Genomic DNA, 24721 nt, shown 5'->3' on the forward strand with positions numbered 1-24721 from the left:
AATCCTGGGAAGGAAAAGAGTGAGGGCTCTGTCACTGACTATGTGACCCTGGGTCAGACACTGCCCCTCTAGAAGCCTCAGTTTCCTCATCTGTCTAATCAGTGTTGCTTGGAAGATTAAATGAAACAATGACCAAGAAAATTTTTTGAAAGCTAAGAAAAACTTTGAAAACTGTAAAGCTCTCCCCAGACCATGTTATGATAATCATGTCTCTCTCTCTCTCTCGCTGGGTCTCTATGGCTTCCTACCAGACACCACCACCACCTCCGCATCACAGCTTTGCTTTTTCAAGCAAAGGAATCTCCTCCTTCCACTTAAGGGCACCACGGGGTTTGGAGCCGGGGGAGAATTTCCTAGGAAATTAGAAATTCCTAGGCAACATAACCCAACAGATAAGATTCTTTTAAATAGCTTTATTAAGGCGTACTTGACATACCATAAATAACCCCACTTTTAAGTGTATAATACAGCAGTTTTTAGTATATTCACAAAGTAGTACACCCGTCACTACTAACAAATTCCAGTATTTTCACTGCCCCCGAAAGAAACTTCCCAGTCCCTGGCCGTCATTCCCCATGCCCCCTTCCCTTTGACCTAGGCAACCACTAATCTATTTTCTGACTCTGGATTTGCCTATTCTGGACATTTCATATAAATAGAATCATACAATATGTTGTCTTTTGGTTCCTTTCACTTACAGTGTTTTCAAAGTTCATCCATTTTGTAGCATACGTAAGCATTTCATTCTTTTTTATGGCTGAAAATCCATTGTATGGGTAAGCCACATTTTGTTTATCCATCCATCAACTGATAGACATTAGGGTTGTTTCTACGTTTTGGCTGTTATTAACAAAGTTGCTATGAACATTCCTGTAATATTTTTGCATGGACACGTGTTTGCAATTTTATTGGGTATATACCTAGGTGTAGAATTGCTGGATTACTCTAAGTATCTGAGGAATTGCCAAACTTCTCTTCCAAATGGCTGCACCATTTACATTCCCACCAGCAATGTGTGAGGGTTCCAATCATTATTTTTTTTAACATCTTTGTTGGAGTATAATTGCTTTACAATGGTATGTTAGTTTCTGCTGTATAACAAAGTGAATCAGCAATACATATATGTATATATGTATATACATATACATACATCCCCATATCTCCTCCCTCTTGCATCTCGCTCCCACCCTCCCTATTCCACTCCTCTAAGCACTGAGCTGATCTCCCTTCCAATCATTACTGTCTGTCTTTTATCAGCCATCCTAGGTCATGCGAAGTGATATTTCATTATGGTTCTTACTTCATGTCCCTAATGACTAATGATGTTAAGCATCTTTCCTTGTGCTTATTGGCCATTTGTATATCATCTTTGGAGAAAGGTCTATTCAGATCTTTGCCCATTTTTAAATTGGATTGTTTGACTTTTTATTCTTGAGTTCTAAAAATTCCTTATTAGTCAGGATTCAAGTCCCTTATCAGATATATGATTTGCAAATATTTTCTCTTATTCTGTGGGTTGTCTTTCTTGATAAAGTCCTTTGATTAAGGCCAATTGTAAATTTTGATTAAGTCCAATTTATCTGTGTTTTCTTTGGTGATATGTGCTTTTGGTGTCATATCTAAGAAACCATTGTCTAGCCCAAAGTGATGAGGATTTACTCCCATGTTTTCTTCTAAAATTTGTATTGTTTTAGCCCTTACATTTACGTCCATGGTTCATTTTCTAGTTAATTTTTATATATGGTGTGAGGTAAGGGTCCAACCTTATTCTTTTGAAGTAGATATACAATTGTTCCAGCACCATTTATTGAAAAGACTACTCTTTTCCCCATTAAATTGTCTGGTACCCTTACTGAAAATCAATTGACCATAAATATGAGGGTTTATTTCTGTACTCTCAAGTCTATGCTATTGACCTATATGTCTATCTGTTTGCTAGTACTACCCTGGATTGGTTGCTTTACAGTAAGTTTTGAAATCTAGAAATCGTTTTGGCTATTATGGGTCCCTTACATTACAATATGAATTTTAGGATCAACTTTTCCATTTCTACAAAAGAGGTCATTGGGATTTTGATAGGGATTGCATTGATCCACGCATGAATCTGGGGAGTATGTCACCTGAACAATGTTAAGTCTTCCAATCCATGAACATTGGGCTGTCTTTCCATTATTGATGAATAACTCTATGTGTCCGTTAATTCTTTCAATGATGTTTTGTAGTTTTCAGAGTGAAAATTTTGTACTTCTTTTGTTAAATTTATTCCTAACTATTTTATTCTTTGACATATTGTTATAAATGGAATTGTTTTCTTAATGTCATTTTCAGATTGTTCATTGCTAGTGTTTAGAAATACAGTATCCTTGGGGGGACTGGTTCCAGGAACCCCTGTATATACCAAAGTCTGCAGATGCTCAAATCCCTTAAATAAATTCACGTGGTACAATGAATACAGTCAGCTCTCCTTACTTGCAGGTTTTGCATCCCCAGATTTGACCAACTGCAGATGGAAATTTCGATCAGCATTTGGTTGAATCTGCAGATGTGAAAACCCCCAACATGGAGAGCCGAAGGTATATTTATTGAAAAAAACCTGTGTGTAAGTGAACTCCACAGTTCAACCCGTTGTTGTCAAGGATCAGCTGTACAATTGATTTTTGTGTACTGATCTTGTATCCTGCAACCTTGCCAAATTCATGTGTTACTGCTGACACTGGGCAAGACACCCAGTCTTGTATACTTTAGGGTCTCTATATGCAACATCATGTCATCTGCCTTTTATTTCTTTTTCTTGACTAATTGACCTGGCTATAATCTCCAGGATAATGTTAAATAGAAATGGCAAGAGCAGGGAATTCCCTGGTGGTCCAGTGGTTAGGACTCATTGGTTTCACTGCCAGGGTCCGGGTTCATTCCCTAGTCTGGGAATTAAGATCCCACAAGCTGCACGGTGCTGTCAAAAGAAAGGGAGGAAGGAAGGAAGGAAGGAAGATGAAAGAAAGAAAGAAGAAAAGAAAGGCAGAAAGAAAGAAAGAAAGAAAGAAAGGAAGAAAGAAAGGAAAGAAAGAAAGAAAGAAAGAAAGAAAGAAAGAAAGAAAGAAAGAAAGAAAGAAAGGAAGAAAGAAAGAAAAAGAAAGGGGAAGAAAGAAAAATGGCAAGAGCAGACCTCCAGTCTTTCACCATTAAGTATGATGTTAACTGGGTTTTCATAAATGGCCTTTTTCAGACTGAGAAAGTTCCATTCTATTCCTGGTTTGTTGAGTGTTTTATCATGAACAACCAATGGGTTTTACAAGCTTTTAATAATGGCTTGAATAATGAGATTTCAGGCAGCACAGACATCATAAAATGCAGGGGAGACCACACCCCCTTTTCTTCTCTTTGTCAATTATCCCCAGAAAGATTGAGACAGGAGAGGGAGAGGAGACAGATTATTTGGTTTATGTGAGACACTTTGCATATATGATATCATTCAATCATGAAGTGGATATTACTGCTATTCCCATTTTACAGAGGAGGAAACTGAAGTGTAGAGAGATTAAGTAACTTCTCCCAAATGCTAGTACGTGGCAAGGCTGGGATTTGAATCCAGATGGCTTCACTCCAGAGCTCTTAACCTTTCAACTTAAATGGCTCATTCTCATTCCCCCATCCCCACAGGATTCTGGATGTTTTCTATGCACTTGCCGTCCAAAATGGAAGTCTGGCAGGTGAGTGTGTGCTCTCTTCAGGCCCCACCACTGACTGGCCTCACCCCAGCCAATGTCGCCTTCATAAGCTCCTTTCACTCTTACCACATCTGGACCCTACTCAGTTCCTGACTCATTCCAGCTCCAAATCTCTGCCTTTGCCATGCCACCCACCTGGAACCCATTTCTCCTGCCAAAAAGTGACTTTTGAGGACCAGATGCATAGTTCCTCCTCCAGGGTGCCTCTCCTGTCACTCATTCCCAGAAGTGACCCGTCTCTTCTTTATCAAGGCCCCCACCTAGAGTGGGATGGTGAGGCCAGGGAACACATTTCTCTCTCTATTCAAGGCAGTTTGTTCTTCTGCTTAACTGAGATGAGACCATTTGCTTTGTGGTTCCTGGAGAAGGAGGAGGAGGAAATCAATGGCCAGAGCTCCCTGTCTAAGGACAGAAAAGAGCCCTAGAGAGAAAGGGGATCTGATGGGCCTGTCCCTCCCTCTCCTCTTCTCCCCTCATGAACTTCATCATATATATGCTTCAAGATCCAGCTAAAATGTCACCTCCTCCAGGAACACCTAAGCAGAGGTAGTCACATTCTCCTCTCCCACAATTTTCTGTAAACATAAATGCAATTTTTTGGTAATAACTATTTCCCCAACTGTATTAGGAGTCCTTGAAGGCAGAGCCAGGTCTGATTCATTCCAGCAATGTCCACCTCAGTGCCAGGCACAGGGTGGACACGATCAACGCTGGATGTCTAGATAGCCAGATGGGAATGTGAATGGATGGGGGATGGAAGTAATGGATGTAGGGATGGGGGAAATGGATAGGGGGAAAAATGGATGGATGAATGGAAGAGTGTACAGATGAGACAGTGGATGGATGGGAGGGCAGATGGGATAGGGTGTGTAAATGGATAGATGGATGAATGGACAGTTGAGTGGGATGGTAGATAGATGGGAGGGTAGAGGGATGCATGCGTGCATGGATTGATGAGAGGGTCAATGGATAAGGTAAGGCAGATGGATAGGAGGGTAGATGGATAAGAAAGATTGGATAAATGGAGGAGCAGATGGATGGGAAAGGGTGGATGGAAGTGTATGTGGATGGATGAATGAAGAGAAGGGTAAATTGGATTTTGAATGTATGGCAGGTGGATGGGTGGGTCGGTGGGTGGAAGAATAAATAGGAAAGTGGATGAGTGGATGGATTCATGGTTGCGAGAGGATGGATGGATGAAACTCTGTTGGGCCCAGATTAGGCCATCTGAAGAAGATCCCTTGCTTTCCTCAACACCCCACCAGGATGACAGCATAAATAGTCCACTGCAGAGATTGAGGTAAGAAGAATCTGCTAAATAGTCCTACTATCACCTGAAAGCCAGAGCTATAGCCAGGACCTGAGATGTATTGGCTAAGAATGTGGGCTCTGCCAGAAAACCTGGGTTTAAATCCCAGCTTCCATACTTCCTACCTGGCTAAACTTATGCAAGTCACTTCACATCTCTGGGCCTTTGATTCCCCATTTATGAGTGAGGTATAACATCCACCTTGTTCTAGGTAATTATGGGTATTAAAGAAGACGTAAACTGTCTTGAATAGTTCCTGACCCATAGTTAGTGCTCAGCAAATAAGAAATTTTAACCAACAAGATACCACCTGGTGGCAGCATCCTTAAATGCAGACAAAATACTCAAATATTTAGAAGGAATGAACTGGGTTTAAGGATAGTTGGATAGTCCAAGCAGAAGGAGGAGCATGAGTAATATTTTAGAGATAAGAACTTTCTGGGTAGGTTCAGGGATGGGCCCATGAGAGTGGAAAAATATGAAGCTAGTTCTTTGTGGGCTGACTGGCAAAGGTAGAAGCTGAGGGTAACAGCAGCAGCATCACAAATTGGTCAGTCCATATTCTCACTCCTTCCTCATAAGGATGTACCAAGAAAAGGTGCAACATCATGCTGGGGAAATCCAGGACCTCCGAGGTAACTTGAATCAGCTCATTGCCAAGCTCCAGAAGATGGAAGCCATGTCAGATGAGGTGAGATGCTGGCCATTCTGCCCCCAAACACCTGACCTCTCTTTGTTTGATGCCCCACTCCTCATATCCCAAGTTTTGCTGGAGTATATCCCACAATAATTTCCTGGGAAAGAGCAAAATAAGAGGTATATAATTTTTTTAAGAACTTGCGTGTTTGAAAACGTCTTTACTCTACTCTAGCACTTGATAGTTTGGCTGGGAATAGAATCCTAGGTAGGAAATTTTCCCCTGAGGATTTTGAAAGATGTCCACTATTGTGTTCTATTTTATACTGTTGCTTTAGAGAAGTTTAATGTCACTCTTATTATTCATCCTTTGAGTGTGATCTGTTTTCATTCCTGAGAGTTTGTAGGATATTCTTTTTACCTCCAGTGTTCTATATTTAATCTGCTTGGGGGGTTGCTGAAATTATTGACTCTCTGGGTTGATTTTTTTTCAATAGTTTAGGAAAATTCTTAGCTATTATTTCTTAAAATATTGTTTCTACCCCATTATCTATCTCCTCTCCTGGGACTTATACATCTATGCTAAACTTTAGAGCGCTTTCCACATAATTCCTATATTATTACCTGGTTTGCTTGTTTTTTCATTCTTTTTCTCTATGTGCTTAAGTTTTGATACTTCCTCTTCATATTTCTTCAGGTTAACTAATAATCCTGTCGTCTGTTCTGTCCAATCTACTCAAACCTTTCCAATAAGTTCTTAATTTCATATATTGCATTGTTTAGTTCTAGAATATATATTTGATTCTTTTTCATAGATTTTAATTCTATGGTGAAATTCTCCATCATTTCATCTATGCTGTCCATCTTTTCCTTTATTTTATTTAACATACTGGTCGCAATTATTTTTAAATCCTTGTCTGCTAAATCTCATATCTGGATCATCTATGGTCTCCTCCTATTTTCCGTTTTTTCTTTGGAGTATCAATCTTATGGTCTTGCCTTTTCATGTCTGGTAATTTTTTTAGTGTTTTCTGGACATTGTTTACAAAAGAACTAGATGCTCCAGATAATTATAATTTCAGACAGGGAGAGTTCCCCCTTTTCTTTGTAAGGAAGATGAAGTATACTGATCACTTCTATGTAAACATGCATTGAACTGGTTCAGACCTGGATTGCAATTTTTATAGGATTTAGTCAGAGGTTTTCAGTTTAACCCTCTAGCCTCTTGCCCGTGCAGTTTCAAAAACTGGTAAATGTCTTTTTTTTTTTTTTTTTTTTTTGGCTGTTCTGTGTCTTCGTTGCAGTGTGCGAGCTTCTCGTTGTGGTGGCTTCTCTTGTTGCAAAGCTCGGGCTCTAGGCTTGCGGGCTTCAGTAGTTGTGGCGGGCAGGCTCAGTAGTTGTGGCTCGTGGGCTCTAGAGTGCAGGCCCAGTAGTTGTGGCACACGGGCTTAGTTGCTCCATGGCACGTGGGATCTTCTGGACCAAGGATCGAACCCGTGTCCCCTGCATTGGCAAACACATTCTTAACCACTGCACTACCAGGGAAGTCCTGGTAAATGTCTTGATGGGAAAGACTGCCATGTGTTTGAGGCCTCTTGAGTTTCCAATTTTTTTTAATTTATTTTATTGAAATATAGTTGATTTTCAATGTTGTGTTAATTTCTGCTATACAGCAAAGTGATTCAGTCATACATATATATACATTCTTTTTCATACTTTTCCATTATGGTTTACCACAGGATATCGATTATAGTTCCCCGTGCTATACAGTAGGACCTTGTTGTTTATCCATTCTATATATAATGGTTTGCATCTGCTAGTCCCAAACTCCCAGTCCATCCCTCTCCCACCTCCCCTCCCCCGTGGCAACAAGTCTGTTCTCTATGTCTGTGAGTCTGTTTCTGTTTTTTAAATAAGTTCATTCATGTCATATTTTAGATTACACATGTAAGTGATATCATATAGTATTTGTCCTTCTCTTTCTGACATACTTCACTTAGTATGATCATCTCTAGGTCCATCCATGTTGCCACAAATGGCATTATTTCATTCTTTTTTATGGCTGAGTCGTATTCCACTTTATATATGTATATATACCACATCTTATTTATCTATTCATCTGTTGATGGCCATTTAGGTTGTTTCCATGTCTTGGCTATTGTAAATAGTGCTTCAATGAACATTGGGTGCATGTATCTTTTCGAATTATACTTTTGTTTGGATATATGTCCAGGATTGGAATTGTAGGATCATATGGCAACTCTATTTTTAGCTTTTTGAGGAACCTCCATACTGTTTTCCATAGTGGCTGCACCAATTTACATTCCCACCAACAGTGTAAGAGGGTTCCCTTTTCTCTATACCCTCTCCAGCATTTGTTATCTGTAGAATTTTTAATGATGGTCATTCTGACTGGTATGAGGTAGTCCCTCGTTGTTTTGAGTTGCATTTCTCTAATAATTAGCAATGTTGAGCATCTTTTCATGTGCCTGTTGGCCATCTGTATGTCTTCTTTGGAGAAATGTCTATTTAGGTCTTCTGCCCATTTTTAATTGGGCTGTTTGGATTTTTATTATTGAGTTGTTTGTATATTTTGGAAATTGAGCCCTTTTTGGTCGCATCATTTGCAGATATTTTCTCCCAGTCTGTAGGTTGTCTTTTCATTTTGTGTATGGTTTCCTTTGCTGTACAGAAGCTCATAAGTTTAAGTTCCATTTGTTTATTTTTGCTTTTATTTTTATTGCCTTGGGAGACTGATCTAAGAAAAACGATTGGTACGATTTATGTCAGAGAATGTTTTGCCTATGTTCTAAGAGTTTTATGGTGTCATATCTTATATTTAAGTCTTTTAGCCATTTTGAGTTTATTTTTGTGTATGGTGAGAGGGTGTGTTCTGACTTCATTGATTTCATGTAGCTGTCCAGCTTTCCCAACACCACTTGCTGAAGAGACTGTCTTTTCTCCATTGTATCAATATATTCTCACCTTCTTTGTCAAAGATTAATTGACCATAGGTGTGTGGATTTATTTCTGGGCTTTGAGTTTCCAATTTTGGATATAAAATCTCTGACCCCACTGGAAGCCTTCTCTGCCAGGGTCAAGCTTGGATTCTCAGCCTCTAATTGTACCCATAATTGGTTTAGTGCCCTCAGGTAAGCACAGCTGTAGCTGCTCAGTATTGATTTAGCATTTCTTCTAGGGCAGGAGTTCTTACAGTGAGGCCCCTATTCCAGCAGCATCCGCATTAACTGGAAAAATGTTAAAATTTTCAAATTAATGGGCCCCACCCAGACCTACCAAATCATATACTTTGATGATGGGAACCAACTATCTATGTTTCAACAAGTCCTTCAGTGATTCTGGCACACAATAAGGAGAATCACTGTTCTAAGGCTTTAACCTCTTGCTTGTTTTGTTTTGGGGTCCCCTTCCTCAGAGGGACTTGGTTTACTAAGGCTTGTGAGACCAAGAAATTTTATTCTGCCTTTCAGAAGCTTTCAAAGTAGCCCTTTAGCTTCTTACATAGTCTTGGGGTTCAGTTAGCATCTAATGGAGCAAAGTGGTCATGGTCAAGACTCCTTAAATCTCCAATTTTGTCTCACCCACTGTATGTAACTGTTAAAAACTTTGCTACTTTCTCTTTTACCAGTAGCGGCCCCTTGTCTGACCCAAACTCAGATCCTCAACCCATGCCCAGAATCATCAAATGCCCCAGGGATTTTTTAAAGAATGTCAGCACATTTTAGAGTGGTTGTCCCCTCTCTAGAATTTTAGTTCCTCTGTTCCTGTTTCTTTCATAGCTCAGTGATGGTTTTAAAATATGATTTAGTAAACTATCTGGCTTGTTCTAGTTGTTTTTAGTGGGATCATTGGTTCTCTGTAACTTACTACACCTTACCTAGAAGCCCTACATCTTACCTTATAGCTGAAATGTCATAATAATATGCCTATGGGCTGGCCACACTTGGAACCCTTTTAATTTGGAAACATGTGTTCTTCAGTACTAAGAAATGTTCTTTAAGAAAAACAAATATCATATGATATCTCTTATATGTGGAATTTAAAATATGATAAAAATGGACTTATTTGCAAAACAGAAACAGACTCACAGATATAGAAAACAAACTTACGGTTTCCAAAGGGGAAAGGGGGGAGGGATAAATTAGAGGGGGAGTTTGGGATTAACATGTACACACTACTATATATGAAATAGATAAACAACAAGATCCTACTGTATAGCACAGGGAACTAAATTCGACATCTTTTCCTATAATAGAAAAGAATTTGAAAAATATACAGATGTGTATAACTGAATCACTCTGCTGTACTCCAGAATCTAACATAACAATGTAAATCAAATACTTCAGTTAAAAAAAAAAGAAACGCTCTTTAATCATGTGATTAAATTGATGATTTCCCCCTGGCCCTGGTTGCTCTATTCTCAGTTTTGAAACTACTCATTATGTGGATGTCAAACTCCTAAACATACTCTGGGGATTTTTTTTCACCCCATTTTCCTCTCTTTATCTTTTTGCTCTACAGTTGAGAAAACGTTGTCAGCTTTATCTACCAAAACTTCTACTGAGTTTTTCATTTTTGCTAATGTATTCTGAATTCATAACGGTTTTCTCTTTGTTCTCTCGGTGCTCCTTTTCATATTCTTATTTTCCTATTCTTATTTTATAGATGCAATATCTTCTTTTTTTATCTTTTTATGAGCAAAATCTTTTCTTACCTTTTGGAGCTCAGCTCTTACTTCTCTGTGCCTCAGTTTCCACATCAACGAAATAGAGTAATAATCACTGCCCTATAACACTCTAGCTATCATCTTAGTTACCACTGCTGCATGACAATCCATCCTAAAACGTAGTGGTGCAAAACTACCATTTTATTATGTTCAGAGATCCTGTGGGTCAGGAATTCAGACAGGACACAGCGGGGATGGTTTGTCGCTGCTTCATGATGTCTGGGGCCTCAGCTGGGAAGACTTGAAGGCTAGGGTTGACCCAATAGCTGGGTCTGGAATCATCTGGAGGAATCTTTATTCACTTGTCTGGAGGTTGATGCTGGCTGTCGGCTGGGAACTCAGGGCTGTTGACTAAAGCACCCATAGGTGGTCCCTTCGTATGGCATGGGCTTCCTCACAATATGGCAACTGGCTTTCAAGAGTGAGCATCCCCAGAGAAGCAGGCGGTTCACCTTTTAGGACTGAGCCAAGTCGTACAGCATCATTCCTGCCATAGTCACAGGCCCATCCAGACCGATGGGGAGGGAACTGAAGTCCCACGTCTCCGTGAGAAGGGTGTCAAAGCCACACTGAAGGAGGAGCAGGGAACGGGAGACATTTTTGCAGCCATTTTTAGAAAATACAATCTGCCACAGCTGTGAAGAGTCTAACAAAATAATAGCCAGTGATTATTGAGCACCAACTATGCTAAATGCTTTGCGGTCTTTCTCTGGCAACAGGCATAGTGGTTAAGAGCCTGAACTCTGGAACCAAAGTTCCCGGGTCTGCCTCTTAACAGCTGTGTGACCCTGGACAAGTTACCCTTTTGTGCCTCAGGGTTCTCCTCCTTAAAATGGGGATGATAATAGTACGTACCTCCTAGAGTGACCATACGTGAAGCCGAAGACAGTCCTGGCATATAGTAGCAGCTTTATGAGTCTCAGCTCTAATCCTTGCAAAAGTAGGTGGACGCGATTATCAGCCCATCTTACAGACAAGAAAATCGAGACTCAGGGCGCGGGTAAATAGCCCAAGGGCCCTTAGCAGGAAAGGTCTGACTCCAGCTCCCCTGCCCTTAACTTCACTGAGACCCCTGGTCCTGCGTGTGTGACATCCCATCACAGTGGGTGTGAAAATACTAAGTAACCCCATGGGTGGGATAAGGCTGGCCCTGGGCTTCCTCACAGCATAGCACTGGGCAGCCCTGTGTGTGGACCACGCCGGCGCAAGCAGGTAGGGACAAGAGGGAGTCCTGAAGGCACACATCACCTGGTGTGAACACGCCTGTGGACCATGTTCCGTAAGAACACACCAGTGCACAGCTTGGGTTTTCTGCCTTCTCAGCAAAAAATGGCCCAGAAAATAATGAAGATGATCCAAGGAGATTACATTGAAAAGCCGGACTTTGCCCTGAAGTCGATAGGTGAGTGCTTCTCCCTGCCCCCCTCCCCCTCCCCCTTGCCCCACCAATCAGCCCCCCTCCAGTTTCCTTAGAAACCCTTCAGAGGGTGATTTCAGTTCCAGTCTGGGTCACACTCTGCTGCTGGGAAGTTTGTCCTCAGAGCTAACCTCTGCCTCCCAGCTGGTCTCCTTACAGTTTTCTGTAACAGCTCCTTACAGCTGTTACAGTTTTCTGTTTTCTCCCATGGCAGCTGAGGTGGGGAGGGGAGGCCCTTCCCCAGCCCTCCCCCACCCATCATCCTCCAAATCCAGGGGTCAGCAGAGCTGTCCCTGCCTGGCTGGGGAGACTGACCACGGGCCCAATTACAGTTGGGAATCGTGCCTTGGAAAAATAAAGCCAGTGGCTGCAGTAGAGGGCTGGGAAGGAGGACGCTGGGTTGAGATCTGGTGAGAAGGGAAAAGCGTCCCAGACTAAGGGAACCGACGTGAAAGGTGCCCCTGTGAGGGGCTGCATGGAAGGCGGGGAGGTGGGCCGGCAGGGTGGGCTGCCCTGTGCAGACAGTACCAGCTCATGCAGGCACCCCCAGGCCCAAGGAGATGTAGGGTCAGAAGGCATCAGTCTAACCTCTCAGGCCCGGAGTTTCTTCCTCTGTGAAATGGGTATAATCATGGCCATAGTAATAATAACTAGGTTATAGTAACTAGGCTGACGTAAGTGACCAAGCACCTTACTTCGCACCAGGCGCTGCTGGAAAAACAGTTTGGTGTATTAACTCCTTGTAACCTCACAACAACCCTATGAAATGGATGCTATCATTACTACTATTATTGTTACTATTATTACTCCCATTTCCCAGAGGAGAACACTAAAGTCCAGAGAGCACCAGTGACTCTTCCAAAGTGCTCCCCCGGCACATAGTGAGTCTCCCCTCCACCAGGCAGAAGCCAGGGCTGCTCAGCTGAGACACCCCTCCCCCCAACCCTGCACCATCACCTCCCATACAGGGGCCTCCATCGACTATGAGCAAACGTCAGCCACATACAACCACGACAAGGCTCGCTCTTACTGGAACTGGATCCGGCTGTGGAACTATGCACAGCCCCCGGACGTGATCCTTGAGGCAGGAGGAATGGCAGGACTTGGGGAGAGTGGCAGGGGTGTGGCCAGGGGCCTGGGGGCAGGAACTGAAGGCAGAGGTTGGAGCGAGAGTGCAGGGGGTGGGGGCCTGGGGCAGGGGTAGGGGTAGGAACAAGAGAGCGGGGTGCAGAGGCAGAGAAAGGGGGCAACTGATGGGGCGAGAGGGGGCTCTGGGGAGAAGTCAGGGAGCAAGGGCAAGAGGTGAGTGCAGACAGCAGGGACCCCTGGCGGGGACTAGGCAGGAGTAGGGGACAGGCACAGGGGCAAGGACAGCCTGCTTTGGCACTGGAAAGGGCCCCTCCCCCAGCCCTCAAGTCTTGAGGGGCAGGGAACCCTCAGGGCCCTGAGAAGGCCCCTGTCCTCTCAGCGCTGGGCCGAGGGGAAGGCTTATCCTTGCTGCCTACAGTCAGGGAATCTTCCTGGTGTTGGTGGTACTCGAGCCAAGCTTTGTAGACAGGAAGGATCTGGCTCATCCAGGAGGGCAGATGAGGTTTAGGCAAGCCAGGGTGGGATGAGGAATCTGCTCTCACCCACTCACCCAGCAAAGCCCTCATTGCATCTGCCACTTCTAGCCCAACGTGACACCTGGCAACTGCTGGGCCTTCTCGGGTGACAGAGGCCAGGTGACCATCCAACTGGCCCAGAAGGTCTACCTGTCCAACCTGACACTGCAGCACATCCCCAAGACCATCTCACTGTCAGGCAGCCTGGACACTGCCCCCAAGGACTTCGTCATCTACGTGAGCAAGCCCTGGCCGGGAGCGATGCTTAACTGAGGGAGGGGACAGCTCATAATGGCAGTATTCCAGGCACTGTGATAAACTGTCTGCACAATTCCCGAAGCCTGCAGGGGTTGGACCTTAAGGCTGGGAATGGCCAGGGTCGGGGTCAGATCACAGCCTTCAAGGAAAGGGGGTAAACAGCACTTTATTTCAACCCAAGCTTTTCAGAGCCAATTTAGTCTTCAGAGACCATTAAGCCCCCATTTTATGGATAAGAAAACTGGAGATTCAGAGAAAGGGCAGGGAAACATCAAACCCTACAAGTCTATGGCAGAGTTAGAAGTGGACCCCTAACCTTCTGACTCCCAGTTCAATGCTCTTTCCTATTCATTACTCTGTGCTGCAATGGAACAGTGCCCAAAGAGGTAGGGAGCTCCCCATCCTGGGAGGTGCGCAAGTCTCGGCTGGGAGAAGGCAGCACCCTCTAGATGTCCTACCTGTGCCTGACACTTTCTTCTTGGTTCTGATTCTCCAGGGCATGGAAGTTTCCCCAAAGAAGGAGGTGTTCCTGGGAGCTTTCCAGTTTCAGCCAGAAAACATCATTCAGATGTTCCAGCTCCAGGTACCTGAGAAAAGCTGCCCATGTTGAGCACCTAATGAACACACACTGTGTGCAGGGCTTTACCCAGGGGACCCCACTTCATCTCCCAGCAGCCTGAGGAGGTGCACAGTTGTCACTAACCCATTGACAGATGAGGAAACTGAGGCCCAGAGTGATAGAGCTACTGCCCAGGGCCTAGAGTAGGATCCTGAGACCTATTCGCTTCCATTGCCCTGACCTGCCCAGGATCCCTCCCGCTATGGTTCCTTCCAGGGACAGCAGGTGTTGAACAGGTGGGGCCCGTCAGGCCAGGGTTGCTGGCCTCAAACTTAGAGTCTCCATACTGGGGGGCCACATGATCAGCACCTGGTCCAACCACAGGTGGGGAAGCTGAGGCCTGGAGGGGAGGGAGTTGGGGACAGAAGCAGGACCAGAGGGTGGCTGCTGGAATGGCCCTGAGACTCAGTGGGATGTCTAGGCTTGGGAATCAGGCTGACCCTGACCCAAATCCTGACCCAACCAAAAGTTCTCTGTGATCTCAGGCCATTCCCTTTCTCTCTGGGCCTCAGTTTCCCCTGGTGTAATTCCCTGGGAGGTTGAGACCATCCAGTGAGATCTCACAGGCCAAGGCCCCCTTTTGCACTGGGCTCCATCCCCTCTGGGGAGGGTGCAAAAAGGGGAGGGGGAAGCACTTACAGAGCACCTACTGTGTGCCAGGTGCCAGTAAGCCATCTGGCCCCAAGACCTCATTTCATGCTTACGGCAACCCTGAGAAGCAGATATTACCGCTCCCTCTTACAGACGGGGAACTGAAGCCCAGAGAGGGCGTGGTTTGCCCAAGGTCCCGGAGCACGTATGTGCTGTGCTGGGACGCATTCCTCATCACAGTCTATCTGTCCTCTGGCCTCATCCCCTTCCATCCCAGCCCCTGAGTAGCAAGAAACTTACTGTGTGGCTTTGGGACATTCTGCTCTCTGAGCCTCAGTTTCCCCACCTGAGGAAATGGAGGGTTCGCTTCCTCTCCCAAACACTCCTCTGGACAGGCCGGGTGGGGGCCTATGGCGAGCTGCCCCCCATCTGTGACTCTTTTCTAGAACCACCCTCCCAGGACTTTTGGAGCAGTCAAGGTGAAGATATCAAGCAACTGGGGGAACCCACGCTTCACCTGCCTATACCGAGTGCGTGTGCACGGCTCTGTGACTCCACCCAGAGAGCAGCCTAACTAGAGGCCCCACCCCGAGAGAGATTAAAGTTTATTCTTCACACCCCTGCCCAAGTCTGAGTGTCCTTGGGCCCTGAAAAGTGAGGGTGGGCTAGGGTTTGATGTCTGAAGCTCAGTTAGCAATTATCAATCATGTGCTGGGTACCCAGGCACCCTCACAGCAGCCCCATGAGTCCCCATTTCACAGATGGGGACAATGAAGTCTCCAAGCAAAAAGAAATCACTTGCCAGAAGTCACAGCCAGCAAATGGCAGCACTAGGATTCAACCCCAGGCAGTCTGATGCCCGTACATGACTCAGCTTCCTGGCTTCAAGCCAAGCTCTGCCCCTGACCTGAGTGTGACCTTGGGCAAGACCCAGCCCTCTCAGTCTCTCCATCTGTACAATGGGGACAGAATTATGGCTGTAGTATCAGATGATGTGGGAGATGAGAAATCCCACACTTGACCATCACAAGAGTGTTTCAGCATCACTGATCATTACGGAAATGCAAATCAAAACTACAATGAGATACCACTTCACACCCATTAGGATGGCTATCATCAAAAAGAAAAACAAAACAAAACAGAAACAGTAAGTGTGGATGAGGATGTAGAGAAACTGGAAGCCTTGTGCACTGTTAGTGGGAAGGTGTGTACAGCCACTGTGGAAAACAGTAAGGCAGTTCACAAAAAAATTAAAAATCGAATCACCATATGACCCAGCAATCCTGCTTCTGGATATCTACCCGAAAGAACTGAAAGCAGGGTCTCAAAGAGATACTTGTACACCCATGTTCATAGTAGCATTATTCACAACAGCTGGAAGCAACCCAAGTGTTCATCAACAGATGAATGGATAAACAAAATGTGGTCTATACATATAATGGAATATTATTCAGTCTTAAAAAGGAAGGAAATTCCACAATATGCCATGACTTGGATGAACCTTGAGGACATTATGCTAAATAAAATAAGCCAGTCACAAAAAGACAAATACAGTATGATTCCACTTATATAAGATACTTAGAGTAGTCAAATTCATAGAGACAGAAAGTAGACAGGTTGCCAGTGGCTGGGGGAGGGGAGAATGGGGAGTTAGTGTTTAATGGGTACAGAATTTCAGTTTTACAAAATGGAAAGAACTATGAAGATGGATGGTGGTGATGGTTACACAATATTATGAATGTATTTAATACCACTGAACTGTGCACTTTAAAAAGGTTAAGATGATAAGCTTTATGTTACATGTATTTTACCACAATTTAAAAACTTGAAAAAAAATTATAAAATATCTGAAATCCTGTAAAGGAAAAACTCTGGGAAACTTTAGAAACATTGTAAGAAAATTCTATAAATTCTGACAGCGTGTTCCATGTCATCACTGTATAAGATTAGAAATGCAAATGTAAATATTTTTTTGTTCCTTTTCCCTCAATCAGTCACTCATTCTTTATGTGCATAATCTTTGTCATAGCTGAATCTCACCTGTTCTAGTATTTACTTAAGAGCTTACGGAAGTGCTAAAGCCAGTATCTACTGTGAGTATCTACCACGGTTCCACCCATGGAGCTCTCAGCACACAGCATGGCACACAGTAGGTGCTGTGTAAATGATGGGTAAATGATTACCAAGGTAAATGATCACTGTTAACCTCTGGCGCCAGGCGGGTGATAGGAGGTCCAGTACTCAGGGACGGGGTGACGCTCTGCTAGAAGGGGGCAGGCTGCTCAAGCTGCAAAGGGCACAGGGATGGAACCTGCAAGGGAGGGACTCCATACAGGCAGGGGGAGGCAGGTGGAGAGGCTGGCAAGGGTTCAGCTGGACATTAGGAGGGCGGATAAATCAGAAATACACTATCTCCTGGGAGAGCACCCCGGACAGGCCCTTGTCCTGCAGCAGAACCCACCCCTCTGGCCATCAGGCAGGCTCCTCACCAGCCCCTGAGAACCCTCCAGCACCCAGTCCCAGGGCCTGCCTCTAATGGTCTCCATGGTCAGGGTGGCTTCAAGGGGTCATCTCACCCTCCTGCCACTCCCTGCCCGCTCCCAGCAACCAGTGGACCTGGGAGCCATTCATACCCAACTTGGCATTATTTCCATAGTTTTTATGAGAACTGGCCTTGTTATTAACAAGAATTTTTTTGTTGTTGTTGTTTTGTGGTACGCGGGCCTCTCACCGTTGTGGCCTCTCCCATTGTGGAGCACAGGCTCCGGACGCGCAGGCTCAGCGGCCATGGCTCACGGGCCCAGCCGCTCCGCGGCATGTGGGATCCTCCCGGACCGGGGCACGAACCCGCGTCCCCTGCATCGGCAGGCGGACTCTCAACCACTGTGCCACCAGGAAAGCCCTCCAAGTATTTCTGAGGTATTTTTTAATCTGAAGGGAAACTCCAAAGTGTAAAATAGATAAAAAGCTGAAGTGCTCTGGAGAAGCCGCTGTAATAGCCTCCAAGCATCTCTCCACAACATGTTTGGAAAACTACTGGACAGGGTGACCCCGAAGGCCCCTTCCAGCTTTAATCTGCAAAGTTATGGTCATTCAGAGACTGTATGGCTTCCTAAGTCCTACCAAGAGCCCAGTGAGACCAGAGCAGTAAGCTGTAGTAGCGATGGGTCAGAAGTGAGCCACCTTCAAGGAGACAGTAATCTCGGGAGAACACGACTAGCACCACCAGGCTCTGGAGTCAGACTGCCTGGATTTGGATCGATTACTTCTTGGCTGTGTGACCTTAGGCGAGATGCTAACCTCTCTGTGCCTCAGTTTCCTCATCTGTCAAATGAGGATAATTATAAAAACCACCACCTATGTCCCTAGCTCCCAACCTCCTCCAGAACAAGCCACCACCATTCCCTCCACTTCCCAGGGTGTCCCCTACCCACCCCCAAGCCCTACGTGGTTCTGGCCCACAGCTGAGAGAGAAGGAAGAGGACAGCTTGTTTCTATTGACCTTACCCTCTTGGGCAGCGAGGGCAAGGGGCTCTGAAAGGCGTTGAAATGGAGGATGGGCCTGAACATGCTGATGTTCCAGAAGAGGATGTCCCCATTGTAGGAGGAGGTCCCAAGGAACTGGTTCTGGTACCTGGCCATGCTCAGGACATCCTCCGTGTGGAAGGTCTGCCAGTGGTAGCAAAAGAGCACCGGCTTGGTCTTGTGGAACCTGCATACATGGCCTGAGGCAGAAGGGCTGAGAGCTCAGCCTTACTGGTCTCCTGGAAGACCAACATGGCCTCTAGGATTTGGAGCGCTGACCCGGAGGAGGACACTCCAGAGGAGGTGTAGATCAGGGTTGAAGCTCTGCCCTGCTGACTGCATTTACTAAGCACCTATTATGTGCCTGCTATAAAGGTCCGGTCCTAGGGGCTTGATATACACTAATCTTACAGATTTGCCCCATTCAGACACCTGAGTAAGGATTCAGGTTGAAAGAAGGGGAAACCATGGCCCTAGAAAGGCCCTCTGAAGAGGAAGGGACCCTGCACATGCTGTTCCCTCTGCCTGGAACATCCCTCCTGTCCCTAGCCCCTCATTGCTTCACTGAGACCCCTCCTGCTCACTCTTCAGATCCCACTCCACCCATGACATCCTCAGCTGACCCTTTTCTGACGGCCCCTGAGACTAGATCAGATTTCTGTCCCCTCCCCATAGAAACCTGTACTTTGTTTTTTTTCCATAGCACTCAACAGACTATCACAAATGAAGTTATTTGATTAGTGTCTGCCTCCCCCTGGGAGCTCCAGGAGGATGAAGACTCCATATGCTTGCTTATACCCATCCCCAGCACCTAGTACAAAGCTTAGAACATATCGGCTGCATGGAGTGATGAATAAATGGACAGATGAGTGGGTGAAGCAATAGGCATCACCCAGCACTAATTTCCTGCTTGGTGTTCCAACCACCAGCAAAGCTAGGAATGGAGGAACCCATCTGAAGTCAGGAGAGAACAGTTAGCTGCCCTCACCTCCCACGTGCACCCTGGCTACTCACATGAAATAAGTGATTCTCTTACTCCATCCGGCCATGTAGAACATTTTGTTCATATGGACGATCCCACTAATCTGTTGAAGATGAAAGAAGATAGAACTCTAAGGTACCTCAGAGGAAATGGCTCCAGGCCCCAAATGTCTTCCTAATTATACCAAGCAAGAAATCAAAACTCCCCATAATGATAAGAATTCCCTAGAGGTGATACCACCATATTTTTTTCAGAGTGCTCTCACATCCCATTATCCATTTGATGGACTTGGAGGGGGCAGATTGGGTAGGTATCCATGTCCATCTTACAGGGGGATAGCAGGGAAACAGACAAGTGACTTGGCTAAGGTCAAACGACTGAGTGATATGATCTGGACCAGTCCTCTAAATCCCCAGCTTCTCGGCCAAGTGCTCCTTCTGAGTTGGTTAAAGGACTGTGTCACAGGGGCTACTAATGGGCTCAAGTCCCAAAGTGGGACTGCTGGCTTTGCAGTTTGCCACACCCACAGACCATCCCTATAACCCTGGCAGTCATTTCCCAAACAGGGGTATGGGTGGCTATGAATCATGTGACCCCACTGCTAGCAATGCCATCCAAAGCTCTAAGATGTAGGGTAAGAAGTGCTAACACACCAAAAGAGCAAGAGTAGCTAACATTTGTAGAGCACCTATGAAGGACAGGCCCTGTTACCTGTCTTCATTTTTTGCACAAGGACACAAAGGGTCAGGCAGGCACGAGGCCAGGCAGTCTGTGTGCACAGCCTTTCAGAGAGGCATGGACAATAGCATGTCCCAGGGTCACAGGAGCTGTGAGGGGCCCCCAGGCCCCAGCTGATGGACCAGACTGACCTCCATCTGGTCTGGGTTGGGGAAGGTCAGCAGGCATTCACCAACGCTGTAGTTCCACATCTTCATGGTGCCATCAGCAGACCCGTGAGCAGGCACGCCTCTGACTCATCCAGGGACATGGCGGTCAGCTCCACATGCTGGTCGCCAGTCACGGAGAACTCCGTCATCCTCTTGCCCGTCACGACCTCCCACACGCTCACCACGCTGCTCAGGCAGCCGCTCACCACCTGTGGGGGAGCATACAGCCAGGTCTCCTGGAGAGGAGAGGGCCCCCGCTCCCGAGGGCAGCCTCCAGCTGGCGTGACTGCGGGTAGCTCCGCTGCCGCTCTGTGCACCGAGAAGACAGGTGCTCTGGGCCCTCCTGCTGCGGGATAAGCCACTCTTGAAAACAGGCTTTCCTTGGACCTGAGGCCCACGACAGTGCAAACAGGCACAGTTTTTTCAGAAGGAACCTGTCTGGTAAAATCCCCTTTAACTCAGAAATGGCATTTATCAGAATCTATCCAGAGAAAATAATCTCTAATTCAGAAAAAAAAAATTACTGCAAAGTCATTAATCATGGGGGATAGAAAAAAACAACAGGAAATACACTAACTGTCCCCTAAGTAGGGAAATGTTGAGTAAAGGTACATCACTCCACCTAAGGCGACATTACAACTATTACAATGAAACAGTAACAGGTGAGTCTACTTCAGACCAACCTTCCTGATGAGAACATCTAGAAAAGCTGGGGAAGGGGGATTTTTTTTTTGAAACTGCTGGAAGGCACTGAAGAGCCCTAAGGTATGAGGGGTGGTGGTGCCAGGGGTCCAAATGAGAGAGAAGCCCGAAGAGGTGAGCTCTGGCCTCGCGCAGCCAATGCCACGCTGCAGCAGATGCAGCGGGGCCAGGAAAGGGGTCCCAGCGGCAGTGGGCAGAGGGCCCAGGAGCCCTTTCTTTCCCCACACTTCAGAATCCACGTTCCCAGTTGCCCTGCCCAATGCAGAGATCTCTACTCAGGACCAGGGGGCTGTCCACAGCCTGGGCCTCCCTCCCCTCCCACGATGGACAACGCTGAACCAGGGCTTCCCTGGAAATGGCCCCCAGGAGCAGCACACACACCCACCCAGGGAGCCTCAAAGAGCAACTCACACCTTGTGTTCCATCTCACACTGTATAAAGAAGGCTGCCTGTCCAGAACTGACCTGGGGCGGTAGCCAGGGGCGCACAGGCTCACAGGAGTTCGGTGACACGCTGACCACGTGGTGGAGCTCCTATCTTCCCCGGGGTGACCCCTCTGCCGGGCTGCTGCTCACCCACTTCCCACTGCCCTGCACCACCACCCAAGCTATAAGCGTCCTGTCCCACCCCACCTGCTGCTGGCCTCAGAGACGATCTGCCGCCCACTTACCTGCTTGAAAGCCTTGCTGTAGAGGATGGCGCACAGGGGCTGTAAGTCGTGGTCTCCTGCTCTGCTCTCCCAGGCCCCTGCGTCTCCAGGTACCCTTTTAGGATGCCAATCTACAGGTGAGGAGGGGCAAACAGTTGGGCAGTCAGAAGGGGCCTGCTCTCAGTGACTGGCCCCAGGGAGAAACTTCCAGTAAACTGAGACATCAAGATATCCTCAACTACACATAGGCCTGCTGATAGCTCACCCCTACTCCATGGCCCCCACTTCCTGAGATCAGGGATCCCAAAGCCTCGTGTTCCCACAAGACCAAAATCCAAGTCCAAGGTCCCTTTTATAACTTCTGAAAAGCATAAAGCCTCAATCTGGTGTCCCCTCGTCCAGGAAGCCTTCCCTGACTACCTCTGCCTCAGGCTAGGCTAAGGATCCTTTCTCTGTGCTCGATGAAGCACCTAGCACACATCTCCATCATAACACACAGAATTTTCTACTAAAATTATGTGTTCTCCTACTACCCCATGAGTTCCTTGAGGGATGGGACAGTGCCTAATTAATATATTCTCTGCTCCTGACAAAGAGCAGAGGGCTGATAATGTGTGATGATTTGAAATGAACTTCAAAGGTCTATTTAATTCAACAAATGCTGGCAGCCAGTCTGACACTCAGCAGAGACGAAGGAACCCACCAACTCCCTTCTCAAGAAAAACCTGCCACCTGGGAGAGGCAGCCAAGGGCACAAGGACAGTGTGTGTGTCACCTGGCCAACAGAGAGAAGGAGGTCTCAGTGGGGCTTCCCCTTCCTCTCAACCACAAATGACACCCTCACCTCCCTTTCTAGATAGAACCTCCCCCTCTACTGGGTGCTGATGGTCCTTGCAGTCCCCTCAGCTCCCATCTTGTCACAGGTCCCCGTCACCCTGGATGGTCAGCCCCTTGTGCTTATCCCAGGCTGTCCTGTCCTCCAGAGTCAGGACAGACCTCACATGGGCACCAGCTAAGTCACGGCTCATAGACGGTGTACACGCCAGGTCCCTCCAGGCTCTCTCCTTCAGAGGGGCTGCTCGGGGGTGGGCTCTGCCCTCCTTGGGTTCACGATTTGGCAGGAAGGACAGGCATGTAACCATGACAGGACAGAGTTATAAGGGCCGTGATCAAGGGGAGGCAAGGGAGCTTGGAGCGGTGGGGGCAGGCAGAGGTCTTCTAAGCCAGCCCGGGCCTCAAGGTGGGCTTTGAGGAGAGTCTGGAGGATGCACGGGTCAGGAGGACAGCAGCGTAGAGGGTGACCACTGAGGGCCTAGAAACAGTCCCCCAGGAAATCCCAGGAGACGAGAGCTTTGAGGACCAGGCCACAGAGTCTAGCAGCTTTGTCCTCATGGCACGAAGCAGTCTCAGGACGGACAGGATGTGACCACCCCTCGGTGTCCCATGGGACTGCAGAACGCAGCCGCAGCCCCTCCCCTCTGGGTGCAGCCACGGTCCCACCTCCCTCCCGTGCAGCGCACACTGAGTATGTGCTACAGATGAGGCTGTCGTCATCCTTGTGGAAGTATGAGCTGGTGATGGGGCAGTGTCCCAGGGCAAAATGCTTCCCGCAGAAGGACTGGAGGCATTTGTAGTCCTGCATGTCCCACACGCGAATATTCTGCGAGGGTGAGAAACAGGCAAAGAGGCCAAGAGTGGGTTCTTGGGGATGCAGCTGGCACCTGAGGCCTTGGGGTTCTCCTGGGAGCAGGGCCAGGGCACCCAGTGCAAGCACTTGCAAGACACACCCACCACGCTAAGTGACTGCCATGGATCACAGCCCTATGACAGACGCTGTGCTTATGCTCAAATGAGGAAACCGAAGCACGCCCCCCGCCCAGCCTCCCCCAGGGCCTCTACCCTGCTTGAGCAGCTGCTGCTCATCGGCTGAGGATGAAGACCTCACAAGGCAGCACTTGCCCCTGCAGATCCTCACTAGCTCCCACCCCAGCCTCCCTCGAGTAAAGCCAGGCAGGGCACAGAAAGAGCTGCCAACATCATTGCCCAAAAGGCTCACCTGTCCCCCTCGAGTTCCTCCCAGGTTGAGGAAGTGTCCCCAGAGGGGCCCCGTGGAAGTCCCTCCAGGACACTCCTCACTCGGGGCATCGGCAGCAAGCTGGACACGGCATGGGCTTGGAGTCCACAGACTCCCGTCCACACCGTGGCTCTGCCCATCGCTGCCCATGAAGGTTTGGGCAAGTCTATTTCTGTCCCCAACCCCTCCAGCCTCGGAGCCTTCATCAGAGGTGACGATGCCCAGCTCCCAGTGCTGCCAGGAGAATTCCAGACAGTACCAAGTGTGGGGATGTGTGGGCAGCGTGGCCTGGTGAACCAGGGCCCTGCCAGCTCCTGATCTACTGAGTCCCAGAAGACACAAACTTGTCCCCTGAAGGAGGGCACCTGGAACCATTGGCCTGCATCCCCCAGCAGGTGGGGAGAGACCCTAAACCCATAGCTCAGAGGAGCAGAGTAGCGGGCCTGATCAGGGGAACCCCGGGCATTTGAAAAAGGTCTAGTCAGGCCCTGCAGCCAGGGCAGCCAAGCAGTGGTCACTGGGAGAGCTGAGAGAAGCAAGTTCGGGTCTGTGGGGAGGGAAAGGCTCACATCTGTTGTACACCTACTATGCGCCAGACATTCCTCTGCTCTTTTACCAGCAGCTCTTCTCTAAAACACTCAACACCCATTCTCTGGATTAGGAGACTGAGACCCCGTAAAGGGAAGGGCCCTGTCCAACTCTGGTGGGCTGCTCAGAGCTGGGCTCAGGTCCCTATGGGGGTAGTCAGAGACCCACAGCCCCTTCATGGTGACACCTGGGGTACCTCCCTCTAGGCCGCAGGCCAGGGTGGGACCATGGACAGGGAGGTCACACCATTGCCCTGGGCCTCAGGCTCCTGCCAACTGCCAGCCAGCTCCCTGACTGGCTGAGCTCGATCATTATCCCTGGGCCAGCATCTCTGCTGGGGAACAGGAGCTAGTGGCGGGCATCAGGGCCGAGCTCCCTGAGGACACCTTGTCCTTGGAGATGCTG

At 47.3% G+C, this 24721-nt stretch overlaps 1 protein-coding gene across 1 annotated transcript in view; it reads left to right on the plus strand.

Moving 5' to 3' along the window:
- SUN5 (Sad1 and UNC84 domain containing 5) overlaps positions 1–15511 on the plus strand; it is a 20152-nt gene extending 4641 nt beyond the window's left edge. The window contains 8 exon segments of the mRNA XM_007446839.1: positions 3661–3710; positions 4994–5028; positions 5620–5728; positions 11744–11822; positions 12806–12921; positions 13511–13678; positions 14196–14282; positions 15356–15511. Coding sequence (XP_007446901.1) covers positions 3661–3710; positions 4994–5028; positions 5620–5728; positions 11744–11822; positions 12806–12921; positions 13511–13678; positions 14196–14282; positions 15356–15511 — 800 coding nt within the window.
- Positions 15512–24721: the final 9210 nt, after the last annotated feature.

Source organism: Lipotes vexillifer, unplaced genomic scaffold, assembly GCF_000442215.2.
Source record: "Lipotes vexillifer unplaced genomic scaffold, Lipotes_vexillifer_v1.1 scaffold75, whole genome shotgun sequence".
Taxonomy (NCBI): domain Eukaryota; kingdom Metazoa; phylum Chordata; class Mammalia; order Artiodactyla; family Lipotidae; genus Lipotes; species Lipotes vexillifer.